The 22,363-nt window shown below is 41.0% G+C and overlaps 1 protein-coding gene across 1 annotated transcript in view; it reads right to left on the bottom strand.

Annotated features, from left to right (window-relative positions):
- Nucleotides 1-226: 226 nt before the first annotated feature.
- The window catches only part of Nop17l (Nop17 like), a 39,316-nt gene continuing 17,179 nt past the window's right edge, over nt 227-22,363 (bottom strand). Inside the window, exon 2 of the mRNA XM_053796542.2 lies at nt 227-4,545. Coding sequence (XP_053652517.1) covers nt 3,649-4,545 — 897 coding nt within the window. The 3' untranslated portion in view covers nt 227-3,648. The remainder of the gene's footprint in view (nt 4,546-22,363) is intronic.

Here is a 22,363-nt window from a genome sequence, read left to right as displayed (position 1 = left end):
AGTGACCAAAGTCAATTTATGTATTGCCTTTAGTTTTGAAGCATATATTTATGAATAAATGTAATTCCATTAGTTACTTCAATAGAGTTAACATACATAAGAATGGAGGAACAACACAGCAGGCCTAGTGGCCCAAATAATATTTATTGCCTTATCCCTTACAAAGTTTCTCAGCTGACTCAGCACCAATGAAATTTATATTACTATGTTTGATAAAGAAACCCAGTTTAAATATTAAATATATTTATTTAGTTTTTTATTACACAGGTACAATACTGTACTGTGCAGAACAACAGCACTGAAAGCTAGGTGTACTTAAGTTGTACTTTGACAGTGAGGGTGAAAACAGTGATAGATCTCATCATGAGAAAATATAACCATGTATATACCTTTCACCGTAAAGGCCATCACAATCTGGATTAGTCAATTTAAGTTTCATATACTTTAATTGTACATGGATTGTATACATTAAGTGGGACATTCTCAGATGTTTCTGGAATATGTATGATTATGGTGACATTTTGTTAAAATACTGCTGAACACAGGAAAATAAAAAATCGCTAAAAGTGAATGACTATACTGCATGTGCATATCATATGCGTTTTTATGGTTTAATTACGTACTTTTTGTCCTGGCTGTTACTGGACATCATGTTAATATTCCCACTGTCAATTGGGAATCTGGCTGAGCTGAGTTTTGTCAAAATGTGCAAAGGCATACTGAAAATATTCAATTTTAAAAAAATATCAGGAAATATGTTTATGATTTATTGCAACCCTTGGGTTACTGCCAGCTCATTCAGTCAAGAGATAATACAAGCATCCTAATTTAATTCATTATCATAAGTAATCACTAATTACAGTAATATATATTAACTTCTTATACTAGCGAGTCACACATTGCACAACAACGCACCAACAAACTATACAAAATCTAAAATTAATGGTCCACGTTGAACTGAAATGCCGTCATAAGTTTCAGTCTCATAAGTGTGGGCTGTGTGTATTGTTCCAGTCCACGGTATTGTGCCTTTTTATTCTTCATTCTTGTTTTTTATTCTTAGTACAATTTAATATACAGTATATGGCTGTGCTTTGTGCGAGTCACCATTAACAATTTTATTTCAATCTGAGCAATAATTCTGGATGTTTTTATTCCTTATAGTATGCAATTTTGTTCAAAATGCTGTATTTTCTAACCTTTGGGCATTTTAGCCTGAGACACACAAATAATACAGTCCAATCCCAATACACTATATATATCCAGTGGTGGATTAACAAAAGGGAACAATATTCCCCAGGACCCTCAGATGTGACAGTCCCCAAAGCTTCATTATGTATGAAGAACATTGCTTTAATGAAACAAAATAAATTTAATTCTTAATTTCAAAATAATTTGTGTAATTTTATAATGTATAATTATGATTAAGTGACTATTATTATGAGCAGATTTTAATATATAAATACACTGTATATACATTACAGTACTGGTATATGTTTTTCCCTCAGGACTTCAATTGATCTTAGTATATTTTTTAACACACTGGCCATCTCCCACTGAGGCAGGGTGACCCAAAAAAGAAACTTTCACCACCATTCACACTTATCACTGTCTTGCCAGAGGTGCATGGATATGACAGTTCAGATGATCCTTCACGTATCAAATATTCCCAGCCCTCCTTTAGAGTGCAGGCAATGTACTTCCCACCTCCAAGACTCAAATCCAGCTAACCAGTTTCCCTGAATTCCTTCACAAAATGTTACACCGCTTACACTCCAACAGCTCGTCAAGTCCCAAAAACCATTTGCCTCCATTCACTCCTATCTAACACACTCAATACATGCCTGCTGGATGTCGAAACCCCCTTACACACGAAACATCCTTTACCCCCTCCCTCCATCCTTTCCTAAGATGACCCTTAATATGTTAATGTATATTTAAGAGATGATATTTCATAATAGCATTATTTTTTTATGTATGCCATGTGGTCACTTTCATGGAAAGGAATTTACAGTATAAGTTCTTATTCATATTTTGCAAAAACAAAATGTGTGCTGTAATACTTGGTAAAAAAAAAAAAAAAAAAATCATAATTACACATTTTCAAGAAATATTCAGTGAAAGCCCCTCTTGAGTTACCTAGTAAGATATTTTTAACTGGTTTCCCACAATGATTAAAATTCAGTACTGAATAAATTACTATCTTAACTGTAAAGACAAAATTTCTTTGTAATATGATTTATTTGCTAAGCAACTTTTTCAACTCATTGAATATTAAGTTCTAATGATGAAAACACATTTCACAATTACTATATTTTAGAGTCAAAATTTTCATATTAAGTCTAATAACTAACACCATTACTAGAGACAAAATAAATGAAACCAATGCATTCAACATTTTCAAACTAATGGTTGTAAGATCACTGTGATCATTTACAACATACAGCATCTGGTAAACTGCCATCACATAAACTATGTTTAATATCCAGAGTAGATTATGAGAAAATAATAATCATGTGCAATAGCCATGATAGACTGTGATCACACTGACCATCTAAAACAACCATGGTTGACTGTGCATCCACATTATCTATCTGCAACACCCATGGTTGATTGTGATTATACTGGCCATCTACTATAACATCCGAAGTCAACCATTACTATGCAAGCCATCTACAATTTTCGTGGGTGAACTAATTTCAACAAACTGTCCAAAAAGGACTGAAATCATAGGCTATCTATGACAGCTTTTACAGTTCTTTGATAAAATTAGATTCTACAAGCTTTTTCATAGTTGGCTGCCTGGTAGGAAATGTCTTTAAGGTCAACACATGACAATGTAGAATATCCATGACAATCTTCAAACTGACATGATCAGGTCGAACATTCACAATACAGTAATTCCTGTGCGTAATACTTTGATAACAGCTCTACAAAACTTATTCAGTTCATGACAGTCGAATAAACCCTTTGTCAAAAAAGAAAAATGTTCTTGGCATTATCTACAAATAATCACCCTAAGACCATGCCTTGATAGCTTTTAGTTATATAGACTAAGGAAGTAGCACATGACACAGCCATGAGCAAATAAATAAGACTAGTGTCTTTAAACAGGAAATAATAGATTCTCTTCATACTAACTGTGAAGCAATGAACAAAAAACTCTTAGACAGTAGAGAAAAATCATCTTATATTACAAATTTCTACTTTTCAAATTCAGAACTCAAGAGTACTAATATTATTGATTTGGTAATTAATCACATCATTACCAGTATACTGTAATTAAAATTAATACAGATATAAGGTAACATAACAGTACTGACAGCACTGAGGACAAATACAGAAAAGTCATATGTATTACCAATAACTGTTCTCCCAGTGATAATTTTTAGGAAATACCGTAAAACAAAAAACAAAAAATAATGGGTATTCACTGGACTTTTTTCAGCAAGTTGTGTAAAAAAAATCAGCAAAAGGAACACTGTACTATGAATATACAGTAAAATCATACATGTATATATTGAGATATACAACATATCATTTATGAGCAGCAAACTCAAAAGTTTTTCAATCAAAATTAAACAAATACAAATCTGGAACATTTTGTTAGTCATAACAAGAACTTCACCAGTTTCTCACCCAAAGTTTTTAATTATCAATGTCAAGCTGGAAAATAAAGTTGTTGGATGGCTCAAAAGTGGTGTTCTTTTTACTTTTCCTCTTCTTCTTGCTGGTTTTCACAACAAAGCCATCATAACTGTTCTCGTTGTTAATGCCATCACTGTTATTACCAATGATGTTTTTGTTGTTATTGATGTTCTCCTTCTCATTGTGATTTGAACTTTCTGGATTATTTGCATTACTGCTATTATAAATATGACTGTTGCTGTTATTGACATTATTGTTGTTCTTAACATCAAGGCTGATGCTATGAAGATTTATGTCATCAAGATCATCAACCTCTGTGGTGTCAGTGGTGGTGGCATCAGTGTCTTCGTCAGTGGAATTTGAGACTGCAACTGGAAGTGGATCACTAGACTGCTGACCTTGGTCATTTTCCCTGTCACTTTCTGAAGCACGGCGCTGCTGACCCTTACGTTTCCTCATTGCCTTTCGCTGGTTCTTGGCCCTCTGACCCAAGATTGAGGAGTTAGAGCGGAACAGTTGGCGAGACACCACTTCATTAAAGCGGACACTTTTCTTTTCTCCCAAGCTGGAAGAGATGCTTTCTTCAACGCTCTCTTCTCCTTCTTCCTTGTATTCTCTCTGTTTGTCTTCCAAGACCTTAAGGTCAGTGGAGGAACTCTCAAGCTCCAACGGTGCCACAGGAGTGAAAGAGCCAATGTGGGATTCACTGAGGGAACGGGTGCGACACTTCAGGATGCCACGAGGCCAAGAGCATGTAGGCCCTCGCAACCTAACAGTCTGGGCAGTGCCAGTCTCACACATGCTGACCGTTCGCGACATTCGTGGCACACGTGGCACCACCTTGCTGCCTTCACTGCCATCTTTTGTTTTCTCTTCTTTTTTTGCAGTGATCACATTCTGAAATATAGGAGGCAACTGTTATATTCATAATTATACAGCACAATCTTCATTTTACATATTTTATATTAAGTGTACAGATATTACCTCTATTTAAGAAGCAGAAGCAAGCTTTGGTATCTTGCCTTAAGTATATGTTGTATGCATGTATGTATTTTTGTAAAGCACATGTGCATATGTCATGCACTTTACAAAATCAATCAAATAAGTTGAACTATAACAGTATATCCTTCTGACAGAGTATATTACAATAAGTACTCACCTTGCTGTGCTTGCAGGGACTAATTCAAAACTCCTGACCCCACCTATTAACTCGTACACTCCAGTTTATGCACCAAGTTAAGATCTAATTTATAACTGTGTTACTGTGATGATGCTAACCCTATCCATCCACTTAAGAAGGGGGAGTTAATATGGAGAATATTTATCTTTATTGTGGGGGAAGACAAATCTGAGGACCAGTAAGACAAAAAGGGGTTGAACCTAGATGATAGCAAGGACTGGGAATGGTCACATGAAAAGATTCAGTAAAGCTGAGGCAAACTAAGAAAGTCCAATAGAATACCTTCTAACTGTGATTACTGTTTTAAGCACATTTTGTATCCCCCAAGTCTCTTAGAAGCATAGATCATTTGTGATACCCTCCCAATAATGCTTCTTTCACTGTCTTCCCAGTGACCTTGTACAGTATAATGGTAAAAAAAAAATTGTATACTTTACATACATTCAGTATTAGTATATAAGAAATATTACCTTTAATACTCTTTATGTTTGTCTCTAATATTTTCTTTGACATACTGGATGCACTTATGTGGGTGCATTTAAGTGGATGGAAAGTGTATCTGTAAGTGGACAAGATGTGATTAAGTATTGTACCAAGAGGTTAGGTAAGATTTGTCAGGAAACAGGACAAGCGTTTCCTGACATGGGTCTTAGATGACCCGCCATTGGAGCTTATGGTCATGTGACCAAGGCTGGCTTACCGGTCCACCCTTTTAAAAATTATGGTTATTATTATAACCATTTTTGCTCACAACTTGGAAGATCCATGACACAACTAGAACCCTCCATAACACACCCAAAACCCTTCACAACACACCCAAAACCCTTCACAACACAACCAGAACCCTTCACAACACAACCAGAACCCTTCACAACACAACCAGAACCCTTCACAACACAACCAGAACCCTTCACAACACAACCAGAACCCTTCACAACACAACCAGAACCCTTCACAACACAACCAGAACCCTTCACAACACAACCAGAACCCTTCACAACACAACCAGAACCCTTCACAACACAACCAGAACCCTTCACAACACAACCAGAACCCTTCACAACACAACCAGAACCCTTCACAACACAACCAGAACCCTTCACAACACAACCAGAACCCTTCACAACACAACCAGAACCCTTCACAACACAACCAGAACCCTTCACAACACAACCAGAACCCTTCACAACACAACCAGAACCCTTCACAACACAACCAGAACCCTTCACAACACAACCAGAACCCTTCACAACACAACCAGAACCCTTCACAACACAACTTCACAACACAACCAGAACTCTTCACAAGCCAATCAGAACTCTTCACAACACAACCAGAACCCTTCACAGCACAACCAGAACCCTTCATAAGATAAGATAAGATAAGATAAGATTTCGTTCGGATTTTTAACCCCGGAGGGTTAGCCACCCAGGATAACCCAAGAAAGTCAGTGCGTCATCGAGGACTGTCTAACTTATTTCCATTGGGGTCCTTAATCTTGTCCCCCAGGATGCGACCCACACCAGTCGACTAACACCCAGGTACCTATTTGCTGCTAGGTGAACAGGACAACAGGTGTAAGGAAACGTGTCGAATGTTTCCACCCACCGGGAATCGAACCCGGGCCCTCCGTGTGTGAAGCGGGAGCTTTAGCCACCAGGCCACCAGAACTCTTCACAAGCCAATCAGAACTCTTCACAAGACAACTAGAACCCTTCACAGCACAGCCTTGAAGATCAACAATACAATATGAAGCTTCATGAATAAAAAATTAAAAATCCAAAATACAAGGTGGAATATACACAGTGCTTACAGAACCCTCCACAACAGAACTAGAATCCACTACAAAAGAGCCAGGATCCACCACAAACAGAACCCGGGTCATCAACAAAACCAGGACCATCAATAAAAAAAATTACGACCTTGGTTAGGATCGTCTGGTCAAGGGGGCTGCTGCTGGCGGCCCGCTGGCCCACAACTTGTAAGAGCCACACCGCAATTAAAACATCGACAATGCAACCTGAAAAAATCTACAGCATAACTTGCATGATGCACACAATCTGGAACATCCATAGGACAACCTGAAATGTCCCCTACACAACTGGAATACTGTCCAACGATCGCGAGAGGGGGTGGGTGGGGGAATGATGGAAGGGAGGGGGCTAGGAAGACGGAGTGACAAGAAGGGAGGGGAGGGCGGGACGAGCGGGGGAGGTGAGGGGGGGGAGGTGAGGGGGCGGGAGGTGAGGGATGGAAGGTAAGGAGGGAGAGGGAAAGAAATAGAGGGAAAAAGAGAGACAAATAAAGACAGAGGCAAGCAGACACACACAAAGACAAAGCCTAACAGAGACATGGATTAGCAGTTAGTTTAGTTTAATATGTTTATTATGCACCCCATACCCATCCTGTGGGCGGAAGTCAAAAGATTACAGAGGTACATAATTGGTCCAGGGACTGTACTCCAAAGTTTTGATAGCTGAGCAAGTTACAGAGGTAATGAACTCACAATTTACAAAGGTAATGAACTCACAATTTACAAAGGTAAAAGGATTAGCAGGAGACGTGCATATTCAGCAAGCCCTTCGGTTTGAGGATCGACGACCCAAATGATTTCTTCATGAATGAGCCTCAAAACTCCATAAATGTATGCCAGATTTCCGACATTACCCTAACTCCGATAGATTTCGAAAAAGCCATTGACAACATGCCTATGCACTCAGCCCCGGGCCCAGACTCGTGGAACTCTGTTTTCATTAAGAACTGCAAGAAACCCCTCTCGCGTGCCCTAAGTACACTATGGAGGAGGAGCTTGGACATGGGTGAAATTCCACAGTCACTTAAAACAACGGATATAGCCCCACTCCATAAAGGTGGCAGCAAAGCATTAGCTAAGAACTATAGACCAATAACTCTGACGTCCCACATCATAAAAATCTTTGAAAGTGTGCTAAGAAGCAGGATTGCAAATCACCTGGATTCCCAAAATCTGCACAATCCAGGGTAACATGGGTTCAGGGCAGGTCGCTCCTGCCTCTCACAACTACTGGATCACTATGACATGGCCTTGGATGCACTGGAAGAAAATCAGAATGCAGATGTAATATACACAGACTTTGCAAAAGCAATTGACAAATGCGATCATGGCGTAATAGCCCATAAAATACGTGCTAAAGGAATAACTGGGAAAGTGGGGAGATGGATCTTCAACTTCCTAACAAATCGAACACAAAGAGTAGTGGTCAACAGAGTTAAATCGGAGGCTGCCATAGTGAAGAGCTCTGTTCCACAAGGCACAGTACTCGCCCCCATCTTATTCCTTATCCTCATATCAGACAAAAACAGAGATATACACCACAGCACCGTATCATCCTTTGCGGATGATACTAGGATCTGCATGAGGCTGTCATCTGCTGAGGACGCGGTTAATCTCCAAGAAGATATAAACAGTTTTCCAATGGGCAACGGTAAACAATATGATGTTCAATGAGGACAAATTCCAACTACTCCGTTATGGAAAACTGGAGGAGATAATAACTAGAACAGAGTATACTACTGACTCCGGCCATACAATAGAGCGGAAAACTAATGTAAGGGACCTGGGAGTAGTAATGTCTGAGGATCTCACTTTCAAGGATCACAACAGTGCCACGATCGCACGTGCAAAGAAAATGATAGGATGGATAATGAGAACTTTCAAAACGAGAGATGCCAAGCCCATGATGATCCTTTTCAAATCACTTGTTCTCTCTAGGCTGGAATACTGCTGTACATTAACATCTCCATTCAAAGCAGGTGAAATCGAAGATCTAGAGAGTGTACAGAGATCCTTTACTGCACGTATAAGTTCTGTCAAGCACCTTAACTACTGGGAACGCTTGGAAGCACTTGACTTGTACTCGTTGGAACGCAGGAGGGAGAGATATATCATAATCTACACTTGGAAAATCTTGGAAGGAATGGTCCCAAATCTGCACACAGAAATCACTCCCTACGAAAGTAAAAGACTGGGCAGGCGATGCAAAATGCCCCCAATAAAAAGTAGGGGCGCCATTGGTACACTAAGGGAAAACACCATAAGTGTCCGGGGCCCAAAACTGTTCAACAGCCTCCCATCAAGCATTAGGGGAATTGCCAATAAGCCCCTGGCTGCCTTCAAGAGAGAGCTGGACAGATACCTAGTCAGTGCCGGATCAGCCGGGCTGTGGCTCGTACGTTGGACTGCGTGCGGCCAGCAGTAACAGCCTAGTTGATCAGGCCCTGATCCATCGGGAGGCCTGGTCATGGACCGGGCCGCGGGGGCGTTGATCCCCGGAATAACCTCCAGGTAACCTCCAGGTAACCTTGTTAGTGTCTTGAGTCAGCCAGCAGTCTCTCCCAAACCACCACCTCCGTCGCCGACATTCTCTCCCCTTACCCTCACCATGTGTGGAATTGTGTATGGGAAAGACTATCCCAAGATAGGGCAATTCCCATGTAAGAGTGACTCCAGCTATGCTGGAAGCTGTCGTACCTGACGAACCCTTGCTGAAATGCTTGACGATATCCTCATTGCCCTACTGAAGTCTCCTAGCTCAGGATGACGGATTTCAACACCTTGTATGAGCCCCATCCTGTGTGATGGAATGACTGGGAAACATAGCTAGCTTATGTTCCCACTGTGTCATTATCATACTGAATAGGGTTGCAGCGCACTGCCGATGCATCGAAAATTGTAAAAAAGTTATGGGTACAAGACAAGGAAAACATGGCTACCTTTTGCTTCCACTATGTAACTATCATATAGAATGGGGGTAGCAGAACGCTGCTGATGTATCCAATTTAGGTAAATTAATAAAAAAGAACCTGCAAATAAATATTTTTGCAGTAATGATATACGGTAGCGTGCAGTTTTTTCACCGAACTTATTCGTGCTCAACTTATCTTGAGTAAGTCTAAATTTAATTGGTGTTGCTGAGAATCAATGAAGAATGCTGGTAGCGTATGGGTCTGCCGGGTTTGTTCCCAAGTATCTTGCAATAACGAATTTACACACTATGCATGTATGTAAATGCATAGAATTTGTTTCTATGTGATGAAACATTTAAAAATCCCATTTCCCTTGTGCGTCGGAGAGGCCCTCCTGATTATTATATTTTGGTAGGAGAAGTGTTCAATCCGTAGGTCATGCAGTAACTAGGACATGGAAGACAATCGGATTCGAGTAAGAACCTCTCACCACCATCATGACACCTCCCTTGATGGGACAGGCCAAAGATAGTAATTCACGACTCAAGAAATCGGGCTGGAGTTTTGAGACTCTTATGACCGCGGGTTCAATCCCGGCCGGGGGTATGGATAGTAATTCACACGTAACAGTAACTCTAGTTCTACAGGAGCTGAACTTTCAAAGCTACTTAGATCATAGTGGAATGATTGATATCCATCCACATCGCCCTACTGAAGCCTCAGCTCTGTCCGACAGATTTCATTACCTGATACAACATCCAATCTGAGCGAAAGGAAATATCTGGAAATTTAGGCATTTTTCCCCCATGTTTATCACATACAGTAGTATAGTAACTCACTGGTGGTGCGCCTAATTTTAATAAAAACTCATTCGCAGAATTACCCCTCATTCCAATCACATACCTAACCTTCCCACACTGTAAATCCAAGACAGAATATGATAGCTGCAAGCTGCGACTGTCTAATACTGTTAAAAAAGAGCAGTAACAGCCGTTCCACAACCACCAAGCACACCCGATAGGCTCTTCAAGTCACCATCAGTATTCATATGCTTCCCTCCCCCCATCCCCACTCCTTGTTTAACATGACATCCACCACCGTCACCCCTCACACCCACCAACTCCACTTATTGTCAGAATTTTTACGTAACTGCACACCCACACCCCACGCATGCGCGAGCAGACAAGAGTTCAACATAGCTGGCATATGAAGAATACGTCACAATACCTTCGCTGAACAAATAATTCACAGGCTTTAGACGGTGTTTCTGTCCGTCCTGAACCATTACTAAGTCATTTTATTTACTATATTTATAAACAAAACTTATGTGAGTCATTCTACGCAAAGTAGAGGCTCGACCCTGCATTCCCTGATAGCGAGGAAGAAACTATTTTCGCCACCAGGTTCTTCCCCTCTCCCTCATAATCAAGTCACACCTTGGATAATATCGCTTGAGACAGTCTCACTCCCGACTTACGAGACTAAGTGCTTTGATCAGTTCAGCAATCCGAGAAATTCATGGGAAGTTGCAAGTGATTAAGAATTCAGTAAACTGCTGGCATACCAGAAGTGAATCAAATATTTTGATTAGTACAAAAATATTGTTACACACACTGTTAAGGATTGCACAATTCTTTGATGTTTCCTCTCGCAATACAAATGCAGAGAAAATTTTATCGCCGACGCAAACACATGGATAAAGGAAAGGAACAACTTAAATAACTGATAAATTAGACACATGTGCAACTATTGGGTATCTTTATTGAGGAAACGTTTCGCCACACAGTGGCTTCATCAGTCCATACAGAGGAGAATCTTGAAGAACAGGACTGATGAAGCCACTGTGTGGCGAAACGTTTCCTCAATAAAGATATCCAATAGTTGCACATGTGTCTAATTTATCAACATGTCGGTTCTCTGAACCATTCATCTACAACTTAAGATAAGATAAGATAAGATTTCGTTCGGATTTTTAACCCCGGAGGGTTAGCCACCCAGGATAACCCAAGAAAGTCAGTGCGTCATCGAGGACTCTAACTTATTTCCATTGGGGTCCTTAATCTTGTCCCCCAGGATGCGACCCACACAAGTCGACTAACACCCAGGTACCTATTTGCTGCTAGGTGAACAGGACAACATGTGTAAGGAAACGTGTCGAAATGTTTCCACCCGCCGGGAATCGAACCCGGGCCCTCCGTGTGTGAAGCGGGAGCTTTAGCCATCGGGCCACTTAAATAACTGTTGAGTCGCGGAGAGGGATTCTGCTTGTACAGTAACATTTCGGATAAATCTAGTTTTCAAACTTTCATATCCTCAATCAATCACTGCTGAGAAACGTGCGATCCACATAAAAATATGACTAGGGACATCAGGGGAAAAAGGACTGGTGAAAAGAAAGAACTAGCTACACGTAAAATATATATATATATATATATATATATATATATATATATATATATATATATTTAAATTTGAATGACAATAGCTATTTATGAATATCAATGTACATGTTTCCCTCCGGAGTCCCCTCTAATTTGAAAGTTCATATTGGAAACCCTACCTAAATCTACGGCATGGCAAAACCCCTACAGTCTACCATAAGTGACTGGCTTTTCCCCTCTCCTCTTTCCCCACGACTGCAGAAATCCGTCCCTTTAAAGGAGGTAATTTGACGCCAGTGAGAGGCTCTTGATCTGTACTCCCCTTCTTCGAATCGAACCTGATTGCTTCCCATCCGCCAAGCGTTGCATGATGCCTACAACTTAAGTGTTCTCTCATGAATAGTACACAATAACCTGCACATAGGGGAGATAAACTTGCTACGTTTCGGTCCGACTTGGGCCATTTAACTAGTTAATGGTCCAAGTCGAACCGAGACGTCGTCATAAGCTTCAGTCTCCTGTGAGCGTGTTATTTGTGTATTGCTCCAGTCACGGTACTGCGCATCTTTATTCTTTATAAAATAATACTTTAGAAACCCGTCCGATTGCCCAGCGGGCAGCGGGACAAGCGTCACAAAGAAAAAACGAGTCCAGCAAGAAGTGAATGATGGGAACTGGGGAGTGTCCCAGGGAGAGAATGAAGTGCGCAGCGGGCACTGTATGATAAAGACAAACATCCCAGGAAGATATTAAGGGTAATCAATCACCGATGGTCGGGGCAAGGGCAGTGTTAAGGGTAATTAATCAATAAATGGTGCTCAGTGCAACAGCAGTGCAAGACGTCTGCACACCTAATCCGGCGTACATTCACTATATGGTTTACGTTCTTTAGCAAAATGGTCGGATATCCGGATTCGGTAGGTGGTGGTTGTTTACGTTCTCGGGCGCCGAGTCGGATATCTGGATTCTGAATGTTTACGTTCTTGAGCGCCGAGTAGGATATTCGAATTATGAGTAAGTTCTTAAACCGATTCTGCCGTCCAGATTCAGTATGTTCTTTATGATACTCAATGTAGATGTGTAATGCACAGTATATGCAACACTTTAATAGAGATCGAACTGGTAAATAAACTCTCCTCCCAACTCGATGGATTGTCATCCGTTTTGAAAATTCAAACTAAGGCCGGCCTTAAGCCGACTGGACAGATGCTCCGAATTGGGCCCCGCCCTAGTGTGTAATCTAATCTCGTCTTGTCAAGTACCCACAACACGAAAAAAAAGAGGGGGGGGGAGCATCTGGAGAAAGGAGTTTTTCCAAGCTGAAACTGATCAAAACTTACTTGAGATCATCAATTCAACAAGAACGTTTGAACAGTTTGGCGATTATGTCCATTAAATCTGAAATTAGCAGGAATTTAAACTTCGACAATTTTTTTTTGTTACTTGTAGGCTTACATGTACGCAATTTTATATTAAAATGTAGCTTACATCTGTTTGGTCTATTAACTTGCATGTATTTTTTAAGCGTACAGTTTGATTGCTTTCCATACATGGGACCCACCAAAATTGTTCCCAACTGGGCCCCGCACCTCCGAAGGCCGGCTCTGATTCAAATTATGGTAATCATATACGAATTTCTATACCTTCATACGACCATAATGAAAATCTAGTTAACTTTTTCTCGCACTTGGTCAAGCATAGAGAGAGAAAGAAAAGCCATGGAGAAGGGAAGGAAAGGGAATCCAAGGAGAGAAGGGAAGCCAAGAAGACGGAAGAAGGAAGCAAAGGAGAGGAAAAGGAATCAGGAAGGAAGGGGAAGCACTGAAGAGTACGGAGAGGGGTTAACCTGGAGGTTACCTGGAGGTTATTCCGGGGATCAACGCCCCCGCGGCCCGGTCCATGACCAGGCCTCCCGATGGATCAGGGCCTGATCAACTAGGCTGTTACTGCTGGCCGCACGCAGTCCAACGTACGAGCCACAGCCCGGCTGATCCGGCACTGACTTTAGGTATCTGTCCAGCTCTCTCTTGAAGGCAGCCAGGGGCTTATTGGCAATTCCCCTAATGCTTGATGGGAGGCTGTTGAACAGTTTTGGGCCCCGGACACTTATGGTGTTTTCCCTTAGTGTACCAATGGCGCCCCTACTTTTTATTGGGGGCATTTTGCATCGCCTGTCCAGTCTTTTACTTTCGTAGGGAGTGATTTCTGTGTGCAGATTTGGGACCATTCCTTCCAAGATTTTCCAAGTGTAGATTATGATATATCTCTCCCTCCTGCGTTCCAAGGAGTACAAGTCAAGTGCTTCCAAGCGTTCCCAGTAGTTAAGGTGCTTGACAGAACTTATACGTGCAGTAAAGGATCTCTGTACACTCTCTAGATCTTCGATTTCACCTGCTTTGAATGGAGATGTTAATGTACAGCAGTATTCCAGCCTAGAGAGGAAGGATACGAAAGCAAAACAGACGAGAGAAAGGAAGACAAGTCAAAAAGAAGAGGTACAAGGGAGTGTTGATAAATAAACCCTTCTGCTTACATAACTCACGGTTCAGTGGGATAAACGTGAGTGAATCGACATGAAGCCCGGCCAAACGAGTACCTGCAGTGTAGCCAGAATACGTTACCCTCCTAAAGACAACATAATAACCAAGTATTTAAACGCCAGCGCCGTCTCGTACACAGGCAGTACGAAATAACAGATATGATAAAACATAGGGTGGCAGCACGTTTTTTAACCTCTTATCTTATCAACGGTGTTATCAGTGTCAGCTTAAATAATAAAATACAAACATTAACGTATACACAGCCGTGCACGCATTAAAGCAAGCTTTCACGTACGTGTGAAAGCACATGTGCAAGCAACGAATTTAAAATGCATATCCACGAGGCAGTGTACATACATGTACAGCTCGCCTATTATTATATTGAGAAAAAGCGCACACGTGTCAATTAGGCGGTTGCAGTCAAGTTACCAGCACTAACACGGGGATGCTACGACACATGACCACTAACATTAACAGTGATCACTTTGATAACTTAACTGATAAGGTCTACTTCACGACTACAACATCAATAACACCTAACCACTTGGAAAAGTATCACCAACACCGCCCTCAGCTTGCAAATATACAGAAATATTAGTACTGTGAGTGAATTTAGAACTTATACTGAGCATATATTATATACACCCAGTGGCCACTTTATTAGAACTATACTGAGCATATATTATATACACCCAGTGGCCACTTTATTAGGTACACTTGCTCGGTAATGCAAATTTAATCAGCCACTCATGTGGCAGTACTTCAAAGCCTAAAAGGGTACAGACATGGTCAAGAGGTTCAGTTATTGCTCAGACTAAACATCAGAATGGGGAAGAAATATGATTGAAGTAACTTCGACCGTGGAATGATTGTTGGTGTCTGACAGAGTGGTTTTAGTATCTCAAACTGCTGCTCATCTGGGATTTTCATATATAACAGTCTCTAGAGTTTACAGAAAATGGTGTGAATAACACGAAGCATCCAGTAAGCAGTTCCTTGGGCGAATACGCCTTAACGACAGGTGTCTGAAATGGCTAGACTGGTTCCAGCTGACAAGGTGACAGTAACTCAAACTATGCTTTACAACAGTGGTACAACAAAAGAGCTTCTCTGAACACACAACACATTGAATCACGAAGTGGATGGGAGACTGAAGGAGACCATACCGGGTTCCACTACTGTCGGCTAAGAACTGAAAACAGGCAACAGTGGGCACAGGCTCACCAAAACTGGACAATTAAGATTGGAAAAATGTGGCAGGTCTGACAAATCGCGATTTTGCGACATGCAGATGGTAAGGTCAGAATTTTGGCATAAATCTTTGGGATGTGGTGGAATGGGAGATTCGCAGCATGAATGTACATCCGACAAATCTGCAATAACTGAGTGATGCTAATGTCAACACAGACCAGCATCTCTAAGGAATGTTTACAGCGCCTTGTTGAATCCATGCCACGAAGAATTCAGACTGTTCTGAGGGCAAAGGGGTGGGAGGCTACAAGGGTGTACCTAATAAAGTGGCTACTGCGTATGTGTTTAACTATCTGGATGACATATTCACTCACAGGATGTATCTGTATATATTTCACAGCTAAGCAATTGTCATCGTACCTCGGCTTACTTCAACTGATTATTTCAACATTCAAATATCAGTAGTTTTGCAAATCATCAATATCAAGAGTGCAAGCAAAACCCTAGTATAGTTTGTAAAATGTTTAAAATATTATCCCAAGTACTCACATGCCAGTCTCTTCTTCCCAGACCCCAGCTCCTATACCTTAGTACTACCAAACATAAATAGGATCTCCAATTCCTCAGAACATCCAAGCACAAACAGGAACTGTAATCCTATAATCTAAGAGCCATACATGTTGGATCAAGAAGCCATCTATCTAGTTGGCCAGACAACTCAACATACATATATATACAGTGTTGAGTATACATATATCCAACTTATCCTCTAATTATATCTAGATAACCTTGAGACAGAGTCCCATCTCGTCAAAACACAAGTGCTAATGAATAAGTTACACTGAGAATTATGAAAACATCACGCTCGTTAGCCCACTTGGCGCCTTTTCTACTCCGTCACCTTATTACTGTTTTTGTTACCGGAAGCAGCATAGAGCACTGGAAAAAGAAAATACATCTGGCAGAAACAGTAGCTAAAGAAATAACTTATAATGATAAAATAACGATACAGTCCATTCATCCTTATAAATAGAAACCACAATACCGTGGCTACAGCAACTCACTGCTACTGACTCCACTAACTCCACCTTTCTCACCACACTTGATACCCGTACAGATTTGGTCATTGTTTGGGTTTGCCCAGTTACTGCGCTGCTAGACATTCCGCAGCCATCTGATTTGCTTGTTAAAAGTTGAACATACAACTCTGTAGATTTATATAACCTAACAAAGATTGTTTTTAACTGTTTACCTGGAGTTTACCTGGAGAGAGTTCCGGGGGTCAACGCCCCCGCGGCCCGGTCTGAGACCAGGCCTCCTGGTGGATCAGAGCCTGATCAACCAGGCTGTTGCTGCTGGCTGCACGCAAACCAACATACGAGCCACAGCCCGGCTGATCCGGAACTGACTTTAGGTGCTTGTCCAGTGCCAGCTTGAAGACTGCCAGGGGTCTATTGGTAATCCCCCTTATGTGTGCTGGGAGGCAGTTGAACAGTCTCGGGCCCCTGACACTTATTGTATGGTCTCTTAACGTGCTAGTGACACCCCTGCTTTTCATTGGGGGGATGGTGCATCGTCTGCCAAGTCTTTTGCTTTCGTAGTGGGTGATTTTCGTGTGCAAGTTCGGTACTAGTCCCTCTAGGATTTTCCAGGTGTATATAATCATGTATCTCTCCCTCCTGCGTTCCAGGGAATACAGGTTTAGGAACCTCAAGCGCTCCCAATAGTTGAGGTGTTTTATCTCCGTTATGCGCGCCGTGAAAGTTCTCTGTACATTTTCTAGGTCGGCAATTTCACCTGCCTTGAAAGGTGCTGTTAGTGTGCAGCAATATTCCAGCCTAGATAGAACAAGTGACCTGAAGAGTGTCATCATGGGCTTGGCCTCCCTAGTTTTGAAGGTTCTCATTATCCATCCTGTCATTTTTCTAGCAGATGCGATTGATACAATGTTATGGTCCTTGAAGGTGAGATCCTCCGACATGATCACTCCCAGGTCTTTGACGTTGGTGTTTCGCTCTATTTTGTGGCCAGAATTTGTTTTGTACTCTGATGAAGATTTAATTTCCTCATGTTTACCATATCTGAGTAATTGAAATTTCTCATCGTTGAACTTCATATTGTTTTCTGCAGCCCACTGAACTTTCGGAACTTTCGGAAATTGACGCGTGAATTGCGTAAGAAAACGATAAACTGGTGCTAAAGAAACATCTGGGCCGCACGAAGACAACATCCTAGTAAGTATCAGTGAAATCAATATAACAGGTGCCGTTCCACAGTACACTAACTCGTGCAGACTTGACAAGGAAACTTACCTGGAAGCCATCAGCACTTACCAAGAAGCAGCCTGTCCTCCAAATAGAATAGGAGTTTCCGCATATTACAATTTGCTGATTTCTGCCGATTCTAAGCCTCGACATATATTTAATATTTATTCTAGGCTTGGGGAACGTAAATCGTTTAGTCAACAGACAATAACAGAATAACATAAACGGACAACTTACATCCGACAAGGATATCGTCCTTTAGGGAACAGATTTCTAGCGTTGGTGTTTCCATGCTGTTTGAGTCGGATGTGTTGTACTGGGAGAAAAATACCCCTCAACGCAAACTGCTTTTATCATGAAGAGTTGACTGATTATATTATCTGGGTTGCTGACGACTTATTACGACACTGGAAGATTTCCGTTGATTATGCAGCAGCAGGTCTTGGTTAATTATGCAGTTGTTTGGTAATATGTTCACATAACGATGAGGGGCCGAGAGGCGAGTACTTGGAGTGCCAGTGATGACAGGCCGTTGCCCGCCTCTTTGTAGGTCACAGCCAACGCTTGAAACACGCAAGGCACTCCCAGCCCCCCACTTCCCTCTCTTTCCCTCCCGCTCACTTCCTCTCTCCCTCATTCTCCCCCACCAAACACTGATTGACCCCTGCAACCACATATAGGTGAATACACACACACACACAAACAGGCGAAGGCAGGAGCTGTGACTCGACTCCTGCAACCACAAATAGGTGAGAACACGCGCGCGCGCACACACACACACACACACACACACACACACACACACACACACACACACACACACACACACATACACACACATACACACACATACACACACATACACACACACGCACACACACGCACACACACGCACACACACGCACACACGCGCACACGCGCGCACACGCGCACACACACGCACACACACACATGCACACGCATGCACACACATGCACACACATGCACACACACACATGCACACACACATGCACACACACATGCACACACACATGCACACACACATGCACACACACATGCACACACATGCACACACACATGCACACACATGCACACACACATGCACACACACATGCACATACACATGCACACACACACGCACACACACACAACTTGTTGCCAAGCTGACAACCCAGTGCTACAGGGTCTTCTCACACTACTGGTGGCATTTTCCCACCAACAAAGCTATAATTTCCTTGCTGGGTGGAACCATCATTTCCTTGCTGGGTGGAGCCGTCATTTCCTTGCTGGGTGGAACCATCACTGCCTTGCTTGGGAACCATCATTTCCTTGCTGGGTGTAACCATCATTTCCTTGCTGGGGAACCATCATTTCCCTGCTGGGTGGAACCATCGATTACCTATGTCTAAGTGTGGCAATTTCAGTTTTCAGTGACATACCTACATTTTTTAATCGTTAGTAATAAGTAACATGCAGACTCAAGTTTTCGTTATAATACTAACAGTTTTAGATTAAGATTCTTTATTTCAGCATGATACACTCTTGTACAGAGGTGAATGATATTTAGATGTGCATGCAGAAAGCCCCTTATTATGTAGAATATTATTGTGAGTAACTCCACTCATAACTATATTCTCTGATATAAATTCTTATTATGAAATTCAGGGGGGAGCTCTAGAGACGAACTGGTCGTACAACACTTAAGGAATGGGAGGTAGTTAGGTTCTGTTCAAGGAAAGGGAAAATAGGCTTAGTTCAGTTAAACGACATAAACGATGAATAATAAACAATGTGTCGCGTAGCTCGATTGCTAGCGCACTTAGCTCACACACTAAGGTCCAGGGGTCGATCCCCGGTATGGGCGGAAACATTAGGATGTGTTTCCTTAAGACACCTGATGTCCATGTTCACCTATCAGTAAAATAAGTAGCTGGGTGTTAGTCGGCTGATGTGGGTCGCATCCTGGGACAAAACTGACCTAATTTTCCCGAAATGCTCTACATAGTAATGTCACTGACGTCAGCTAGGCCTGTACACCTAGTACGTACTTGTAGAAATAAAGATTAAAAATGACGGTATTTCCTCTGGTGACAAGCGTAACCCTCCCGTTCATGTCACGTGGTTTTTGGAGGGTGATTAACCTACGTGAGAAATTCGGGACACTTACTGTTAAGAGAAACTGACGCATGTATATGCATTAGAAAACGAACGGTGTACAGCATTCTGGAGGACGGGTTGTTCTGCACATGTGCAACTTTCAAATCTGAACGTGCATCAAGTGTGAGGACGAAGTCTTACAAAATATATATGTATTAGTATGTTCCACAGAGGTCTAAGTAAAGCTGAAGAAAATGTATGTCGATGAATATATTGGATTAATAAATGCTGCTTTTAAAAATTCTTTAGTGACTCCAAGAGCTCAAAATGTACTTATTAAGGACGCTATTTTTTTTTCCTATTGTGAAGACAATCTTCTGAAAAGAAAGTTTTCTCCAACACTGTTATCAAATTTCACATGAGTTGTGCATTCTGATTCTAGCACAAGTGCTACACTGGGGGGTAACCACTATGAACTATACCAGTTACATATTGTTCATCGTAATTTGTGGCTCAGAAAATGAATATATAGTGCAAAACCAGCAAAAATTGTCTCCCCCCTAACAGTGATGCCGCAAAAGACGTACCGACAGCTACTACTACTGTTCATGTAGCAGCAATAAATAGGCAACTGGGTGTTAGTACGAAGTTGTGGGTACCATCCAAGAGAACTAGAAATAAACCACAGTGTTTGGCTTTCTTTCTCCCTCCGAGGTTAGTAACTTAAAGAATGCCTCTTTCTCACTCGTTAATTATTCAAATGTGTCAATACATACGAATCGCAGTGTGAATATAAAAATGACTAATACAAATGTCAAGAGAACAATAATTTATTATAATTTTACACCAAGAATTCGCCTATCAAATTAGTCACGGATACTATTTCACCAACTCGAGCTGTCATACTCTTCCAACCTGGATATACTAAAATGTAATCTTAGACCATCCGCAACAACTCCGAATGATGCAGTCTGTCCTCCCAGCTGCAAGACGAGTAACTCCTAGCAACAAGATCAACTGTGATCAAAAATCATCCCTGTGATATCGTTCCTATACAGTGAAAATCGCGTGCTTCACTTTACTAAGATATACATACTATGCTGGTACACAAATATGCATTATAACACTGTATTACTACGGGAGACCTGCCACATCTGTCTATCTTACTCTTGTACCACAATGCTTATCATTATATAATAATGTTTGTCATATTTACGTGGATATTCTTATAATTTGATGAATGCAAAACAAAATCACAAAATACAACTTGTACTTTATATGAAGAGCATTTATAGTATTTAAGTTTCAGATGACCAAGTGATTAATGAATATAACAAAACATAACTCATGCGAATCTCTCCAAACACCAGGCAGTGCACACTGAAGAACTTCACATGAGCATGGCCTCTTTCTAGGGCATATACCTGTGACATATGTGATGTTTCGCGTGCGTGCGTGTGTAAAGTACATACATTATATATATATATATATATATATATATATATATATATATATATATATATATATGTGTGTGTGTGTGTGTGTGTGTGTGTGTGTGTGTGTGTGTGTGTGTGTGTGTGTGTGTGTGTGTGTGTGTGTGTGTGTGTGTGTGTGTGTGTGTGTATGTGTGTGTGTGTGTGTGTGTGTGTGTGTGTGTGTGTGTGTGTGTGTGTGTGTGTGTGCGTGCGTGCAATAAGATCACAGTAAACAGGTGATTTTAAAATATGCAAAACAACCACTCTGAAAGAATAGAGAAATTCCAAGCGCTTTCATGACTACTCACATTATCAAGGAACTTGATAATGTGAGTAGTCACGAAAGCGCTTGGAATTTCTCTATTCTTTCAGAGTGGTTGTTTTGCATATATATATATATATATATATATATATATATATATATATATATATATATATATATATATATATATATATATATATATATATATTATATTTATATATATATATATATATATATACATATATATATATATATATATACATACATTATATATATATATATATATATATATATATATATATATATATATATATATATATAATTATATTTGTAAAAACGCGCACTCCAGGCTTTTCCGACAGACGCAGAAGTCAAAGTAAATAATCAGTTCCCAGCCACGCAACCCAACACCTGAATCGCTGTCAACGCCCTTACTCCCGTTCCCTCCTCTCGCATCACAATCATCAGTCTTTCATATTCATCCGGCCTCACCCATGAAACGAAATAGCTCCCGTATCTACTGAATCTACAGTGGAATGTTTAACAATAGCCTCAGTATGGCCCTAATACTCAGTACTGGTCTCCATATTAGAGAATGGT

The sequence above is a fragment of the Cherax quadricarinatus genome, chromosome 80 (genome assembly GCF_038502225.1).
Source record: "Cherax quadricarinatus isolate ZL_2023a chromosome 80, ASM3850222v1, whole genome shotgun sequence".
NCBI lineage: Eukaryota > Metazoa > Arthropoda > Malacostraca > Decapoda > Parastacidae > Cherax > Cherax quadricarinatus.
Note: the sequence above shows the minus strand (reverse complement) of the source record. Positions and strands in the feature narration are given on the sequence as shown.